We start from the raw sequence: 7,998 nt of genomic DNA, 5'->3' as shown, positions 1-7,998 counted from the left end.
TTGTAGTCATTACAGTATATTGCACTTGTCATACATAGATTTCACAGGCATTAACAACAATGTACCCATTAATCATCCGGATGTTTGTGGTACTGATATAACATCTCTGTGTGTGTGTGTGTGTGTGTGTGTGTGTGTGTGTGTGTGTGTGTGTGTGAAATAAAAACACATGTACCCTCTGTATTTTTTCTGATTAGTTTTTTTAATCCATTAATAAATTATTCATGAAAATGCATAGTCCACAATTTCTAAAAAAAAAAAAAAAAAAAAAAAAAAAAAAAAAAAAAAGACTTCCTGTACATTTCCTTTTGCTCTTTTGCATTGCGAATTATGTTGCATGGTGAGAATAAGATTATAAAGAAAGAACAAGGAAGAAAGAAAATACAATAAAAGCATACATAAATAAGTGGATGGCAAGCAAAAGAAATAAGTCACTGACGCCATTATGAGACATCTCTTCCAAACCAGGTACACTCAATCATTATCTTAGTTAAATTCAGTATTAATCACAAGTATAATTGAAACACATAGTTTCATAATATCTGAATATTTGATTATGCACACACAAAAAATAAAGAAGAAAAAAAAGTGTGTGTGTGAGTGTGTGTTTGTGTGTGTGTGTGTGTGTGTGTTTGTGTGTGTTGCTTATTGGCAAGTTTGTTTTTGTGCTTGTTCACAAGCATATGAATTTCTGTCTCTGAGGACATATGTATTGTGTTTCTGCACATATATGCATGTGAACATCTCTCTCTCTCCCTCTCTCTCCCCACAAATTTAACTTAATTGCTCTTTATCAGTAATTATCAGCAAATATACAAGCTTAACAATGTACATTTACAGTCTGGATACCTGACATCTTCACATAAACAATGTTTGTGTTGGTCCAGTGCAAAGTGAAAAAGTAAGAGACAAAAAAATCATGTAGCTTCTTCTTCTTCGTTCGTGGGCTGCAACTCCCACGTTCACTCGTATGTACACGAGTGGGCTTTTACGTGTATGCCCGTTTTTTACCCTGCCATGTAGGCAGCCATACTCCGTTTTCGGGGGTGTGCATGCTGGGTATGTTCTTGTTTCCATAACCCACCGAACGCTGACATGGATCACAGGATCTTTAATGTGCGTATTTGATCTTCTGCTTGCGTATACACACGAAGGGGGTTCAGGCACTAGCAGGTCTGCACATATGTTGACCTGGGAGATCGGAAAAATCTCCACCCTTTACCCACCAGGCGCCGTTACCGAGATTCGAACCCGCGACCCCCAGATTGAAAGTCCAACGCTTTAACCACTCGGCTATTGCGCCTGTCAAAATCATGCAGCCATGATCATCATTCTTCATACTCTTCTTTGACAGTAAAAAAAAAAAAAAAAAGAAAGAAAGGCAGTCAAATAATATTGAAAAAAATGTTTAAATATTTTTGTTGCATTATTTCATTCAGTTCATCAATAATCTGACTTTACACCCACATACACATCGACACACCATCCGGATGAAAATCACATACTCCACTTTCAAATGATTCATTTACTTTCATCAGCAAAGTATTTCATTCAGCCCATACAAGCAAATTTCCATCAAAGAGAAAAACTCAGACTATTTGCAGCACATTCAGTTTCACTAATAAAGGAAGTAATCAGCCTCTCTCTCTCTCACACACACACACACACACACACAATTAATTTTCACCCCAAAACAGACATTTCATTCTTTCTAATCATTCAATCATTTTGAACAACAAATCAGTAAGCTCAGATTCATAGTAAATACATACTCTACTTAATTTCTTTAAACATTCATTCATTTCCATTAAACAACATTCTTCATATCATCACCATTTCTGTTGTTTTTCCCCCGAAGTAAAAGTATGTGATTCTTTCATTCTCTTTTATAAGCAAAGTAACTAATCAGACTCAGTTTCCAACTGAAACAGATTTTTTTCAGTTCCCAAGTGGTTGGTCCACATTCATCAAGTTATCTACGAAAGTTGGCATGATGAGGGTGTGCGCTTGAGCAGAGTAGACCTGAATGCTGATCTGAAGGCTTTAATGTGTGCGGATTTGATTTTTAAATTGTGAACAGTTAGCACACTAACCTGAAGCTCATTGAAAAATTCATGGGCAGAAAAGGAAATTTTCTATCTAAAATTACATTTAAATAACATACTTATCGTGACCCAACTAGTGTAGACTCCGGCAGGGGTCTGACATTCCTGTCCTGTGCAAACTACTATCCACCTATGCGGAGAAAACGGAACTACGGCCGATAACCTCCCGGAAGTAGGTAACCTCCCCTTTGTCCCGCTGGCTAGCACCCTCTTTTTCCGGTAGCCATCACGACTCCTGTTCCTGTGCTCTTCATACGGCTAAGTTTTTTTCATATTTTCTGCCTGTCTGTCGATTCTCTGGCGTTCTTGTTTGTTGTCAAATTATGTCTCCAACCAGGTCACATAATTATGTAGCTCGATAGGGGAATCGTGCTAAAAATTAAGAAATCATTATTTTGGTGAGCTGAACTTGAAGGGAAGCTTAACAAGAACATGACACTCCCAGGATCGTTATTTTGGTGAGCTGAACTTGAAGGGAAGCTTAACAAGAACATGACACTCCCAGGATCGTTATTTTGGTGAGCTGAACTTGAAGGGAAGCTTAACAAGAACATGACACTCCCAGAGCGTCTCTCTCTCCCTCTCTCTCCCTCTCTCTCTCCCTCTCTCTCTCTCACTCGGTCTTTTTTTACGTTGTTTAAATCGATCTTGTTTAAATCGACCTTTTGACATGTTCAAACTAATTTTTTCTTTACTATCTCTTTCAAAAAAGTTTTGTTGCATAGGAAATTCTCTGTGAACACCTGACTCTCTCTATCCCTCTCTCTCTCTCTGTATCTGTCTGTCAGTCTGTCTGTCTGTCTGTCTCTGTCTCTCTCTCTCTCCTTCCTTCCTCATCATCACTTCTTCCCCCATCCTCCCTATTTTACACCCAACCTACCTCTTCCATTTTCTCTGTCTCTCTGTCTCTGTCTCTCTGTCTATCTCTCTCTCTCTGTCTCTCTCTCATTTTTTCTTCTCCCTCCTCTCTCTCTCTCGTTCACAAACAACTTACTTATACAAACAGCGAAACTTTTCAAATACAAAAATAGCGTAATGTGAGATACTGATTAGAATTACACAGAATTCGCGAGTCAAGCGCTACAAAACGTATAAAATGTTTTTTGATCGGAATTAATGCGTCAAAAAGAAACTGGATTTTACATATCATTTGTGAGATAAATTATATTAGCTGGGATCATGTTACGCACATGAAGGTGTGGAGGGCGGTCGATAAGATTCTTTGAACTTCACAGAGAAGGGTCATTTTCAATAGAAGGCGAGAATAGAATTTCCGTGTTGATGAAGTTGAAGATTTTTTTTTTAATGTTTATAGAAAACTTAAGCAGATTTAGGTAGGCGTCCCTGCTCACAGCGCTCTGAAGACCGAACTTTACGGTACATTTTTCAGTGAAACACACACGAAGACCCACTACTCTTTGACACCACTGACAGGTCAAACTACATGTTATTTCCATTCTGCAACAAATGTGTTGTGTTTTGTTGTGCTGTGTTGTGGTGTGGTGTGATGTGGTGTGGTGCCGAGCTGCACCACAGATTTCTCTGGGTGAAATTCAGGCTGCCCTCCCCAAGGAAACCACTTCACTACATTGCAGCGCTACCCTTTTTTTTTCTCTTTTTTTTTTCTGCCTGCAAGTGAATTTGTTTTCCAATCAAGGTGGATTTTTCAACAGAATTTTGCTAGCTAGGGACAATCCATGCGTTGCTGTGGGTTCTTTTGTGCGCGCTAAGTGCATGCTACAGAAGGGACCTCAGTTTATCGTTTCATCCTAAATCAAGCATCCGTCATCCATCCTCTGTCCACAGATAAGAGAATACTCATGACCATACAACAACAGATGACTCATCACCAAACAAAGGGCACCAGTTTCGCCGTGTTGCCAACGTACTCCTGGTACGCCGCTGTCGCACCCCACTTCTTCATCCCGTACGCTTCGAGCAGGGGGATGCCGCTGACCTTGATGAGGAGGTAGGAGAGGAAGACAGGGGAGATAATGCTGACATGCTCCCAGCCGGAGAGGACGGAGGCAGCAGAGATGTAGAGGCCGCTCCACATGAGGATTTCCCCCAGGTAGTTGGGGTGGCGGCTGATGCTCCACAGTCCATGCTGGATAAACTGGCCCTGGGGTCAGACAGATGGATATATGTATTACAATCTCTCTCTCTCTCTCTCTCTCTCTCTCTCTCTCTCTCTACCTTTTTTTATATCATAATTATTATTTATCTATTTACTTATTTATTTATGTAAGCGTATCTATTATTTATTCACCTTTTTTTTTTCTTTTTTTTTTTCTCAAGGCCTGACTAAGCACGTTGGGCTACGCTGCTGGTCAGGCATCTGCCTGGCAGATGTGGTGTAGCGTATATGGATTTGTCCGAACGCAGTGACGCCTCCTTGAGCTACTGAAACTGAAACTGAAACTCTCTCTCTCTCTCCTTTTTTTTTTTCTTTTTTTTAATGATGGACTTGAAATTTAAGTTTCATTATTGACGTAGAATAACAATAATCATCGGAGTAGACAGACGGGTATGACACGCTTAAAAATTAACACTCACCTGTGACATGGAATAATGATAATCATCATAATAAGACAGACAGATGCAACAGACTTAGAACTGAACTTTCACTTTTGACATGGAATAATGACGATCATCATAACAGGCAGACAGATATATAACAGGCTCAAAACTTTGAATTTTTATGTGGAAAAATGATCATCATCATCAAAATGATACACATAAACCGGCCTTGGATGAAACAGACAGAAAAGGGCTTAAAACTTAACATCCACTTTTGATGTGGAATAACGATAATAATAATATAACAATACAGATAAACTGACCCTGTGTCACACATCTAGATGGATATATATAACATGCTTAAAATCTAACTTTCAGTTTTGACACAGAATCATAATAACAGTCATCATCATAATGGTATCCCTCAACAATAAGTTCAATTGTGGCAGGTCCACTTCCTCTGCGTTAGCTGTGCTTGACTATGTGTGTAAACATAGGTATGTGTACATAACTACATGCATGTATATGAAAGTGTATTGTGTGTGTGTGTGTGTTTATGTAAGTTTGTGCCTGCCTATGTGTGCGTATGTGTTAGGGTAGCTGTTAGATACACATGTATGTTAAAATGTATGTATACAGTGTGTGTGTGTGTGTGTGTGTGTGTGTGTGTGTGTATGTGTGTGTGTGTGTGTGTGTGGTCACATTTTGGTGTGTGTATGTAACATAGATATAATGTTTTATGTTAACAAAAGCGTTTTTGTAAAGCACCTAGAGCAGATTTCTGGATAGTGTGCTATATAAGTATCCATTATTATTATTATTATTATTATTATTTGTAAAACGTTAAATCTTGTGTGCAAGAAAAACCAATCAAAATGCTGTACACATCGGTCATTCTCACGCATGGGAGGAATGTGGCACAACGGTTAAGACACTTGGCTGCCAACAATATACAGAGTCTGTGAGGGAGTGGGTTCGAATCAATGGAAAATCAAACTGAGCGTCTAGTCATTCGGATGAGACGATAAACCAAGGTCCCGTGTACAGCATGCACTTGGCGCACTGAAAAAGAACCCATGGCACTTGAGAGTGTTCTCCTCTGGCAAAATCCTGCAGAAGAAATCCACTCTTTGATAGGTAAACAAATACATAAGCATGTAGGCAGCATACTCCGTTTTCGGGGGTGTACATGCTGGGTATGTTCTTGTTTCCATAACCCACCGAACACTGACATGGATTACAGGATCTTTAACGTGCGGATTTGATCTTCTGCTTGCATATACACATGAAGGGGGTTCAGGCACTAGCAGGTCTGCACATATGTTGACCTGGGAGATCGTAAAAATCTCCACCCTTTACCCACCAGGCGCCGTCACTGTGATTCGAACCCGGGACCCTCTAGATGAACAAGACACAATACAGGTATGCCAGGTGAACAAGACACAATTCAGGTGTGCTAGGTGAACACAACACATATAGGTATGCCGGGTGAACACAACATGCTACAGGTATGCTAGGTGAACACAACACAATACAGGTATGTTAGGTGAACACAATACAGGTATGCCAGGTGAACATGAAACAATACTAGGTGAACACGACACAATACAGGTATGCTAGGTGAACACAACACGATACAAGTATGCTGGGTGAACATGGCACGATACAGGTATGCTAGATGAACACAACAAATACAGGTATGCACGACACAATACAGGTATGCTAGGTGAACACGACACGATACAGGTATGCTAGGTGAACATGACACAATACAGGCAGAAATATATACTTTTTTTTTTAAAGAAGAAGAAGAAAAAAAAGCATCCAAGAAAACTTCACTGACTGCATTGCTGGGGTCAGCCCTGAAGCGCGACTTCTGGTAGTCGGCCACCACCTCCAGGACGAAGCCCAGACCCCACAGGCCCCAGCCCACGTAGTCCTGCTTCCTCAAGGGCCTGTCTCGCTTCTTCTGGTTCAGGAGCAGTGTGGGCAGCAGCGTGCACAGCACCCACAGACCTGCCACCACAAGGAAAACTGCGCCGTCAGTGACAGGTGTTAGCAATCATTGTTAAATGTTCTGTCGTCTTTTAGGGCCATCAGTGCGGCAAATCCGTTATCTACTTGACTTGGTTATGTTATGAAGGTGGGGGGTCCTAATTCTCGATCTCCTTCCACCCTTTTAACCTTCTCTGATCAAAGTCAGGTACCTGTTCACACCTGGGGGGAGTGAGGAAAATCAAAGCAAAGTGCCTTTGCCATGAACTCAACACTATGCTAAAAATGGGGCCACAAGCCCTGATCAGTGGTGAACCCTGTGATCAGAAGTTCAGCATGTGTGAGACACCTTGAAAAACCTGTACCAAAAAGCAAACAAGAAAAAAAAAACTAAAAAAAACTAAAGGAATCCTTCACAAAGTGTGCTCAAGAAACTCTCACAAACTCTAATTGCAGAGTCTCTTCCAGAAACTTACTATCATTGACTCCATTTCTGAGCCGCTTCAACAAGCGTTGGGTTACGCTGCTGGTCAGGCATCTGCTTGGCAGATGTGGTGTAGCGTATATGGATTTGTCTGAACGCAGTGACACCTCTTTGAGCTACTGAAACTGAAACTTCAACAAGCTGAAATAAAAGAGTGAAGGTGAAATGATACTGTGATGAAATGATATTGTTGTTGTTTGTTTTGTTTTTTAGGGGGGCAAGGGATATCATGCGATTGTAAGGAATGTGATTAACAGCATGGACTGTGCCTATGAATCATTTCTACACTCAAAAGTTACAATAAAATTAATGATTTCACATTGCATTTTTGCTGAAGCAGTCAGTACTGTAACCCACCCGTCCCCGGGGGGAAGGGGGCTAGAGGAAGAAATGACTGAGGCAAAGAGAAGATTTTTTTTTTTTCAAACAATAAAGTACTGTCACTATTTATAAGGCAAACACACATGATTCAAACCATGTTTAATAAATCTTTAAAATTTTTATATACATATATATATATATTTTACTTCTGAAACATTGTTCACTGAATAAATATATATCAGAAATATATACATGTAAACAATTATATTTTTAAAACATACAAGATTTATTGATGAAACTTTATTCTCTGCTGTGTAAATAGCAGAAAAGAAAAAAAAAACAATCTTCACCTTGTATAGTCCAGTAGACAAAAAAGACGCCAGGTTTGTCACGAACATTGTTGAAACGTCTGTCCATTCCTTCATGAAGGATACGGCTGAATAAGTAAGTGCCGAGCCTGAAAATTCATTTGATTTTCTTAAAAAATCAATTCTAGATGAAGTATTGAGAAGGAAGAAAAAAGAAGAAAGAAACAGTTAATAATCAAATTATATAACAGACTAGCTATCACTA

The 7,998-nt window shown here is 39.7% G+C and overlaps 1 protein-coding gene across 1 annotated transcript in view; it reads right to left on the bottom strand.

The window, feature by feature from the left end:
• Positions 1–231: 231 nt before the first annotated feature.
• Positions 232–7,998, bottom strand: part of LOC143297000 (uncharacterized) — a 9,847-nt gene continuing 2,080 nt past the window's right edge. The window contains exons 3-5 of the mRNA XM_076609112.1: positions 7,776–7,882; positions 6,469–6,641; positions 232–4,227 (exon numbers count right to left, since the gene is read on the bottom strand). Coding sequence (XP_076465227.1) covers positions 3,952–4,227; positions 6,469–6,641; positions 7,776–7,882 — 556 coding nt within the window. The 3' untranslated portion in view covers positions 232–3,951. The remainder of the gene's footprint in view (positions 4,228–6,468; positions 6,642–7,775; positions 7,883–7,998) is intronic.

The sequence above is a fragment of the Babylonia areolata genome, chromosome 2 (assembly GCF_041734735.1).
Source record: "Babylonia areolata isolate BAREFJ2019XMU chromosome 2, ASM4173473v1, whole genome shotgun sequence".
NCBI classification, from domain to species: Eukaryota; Metazoa; Mollusca; class Gastropoda; order Neogastropoda; family Buccinidae; genus Babylonia; species Babylonia areolata.
The sequence above is the reverse complement of the archived record's forward strand: the minus strand, read 5'-3'. Positions and strand labels throughout refer to the sequence as shown.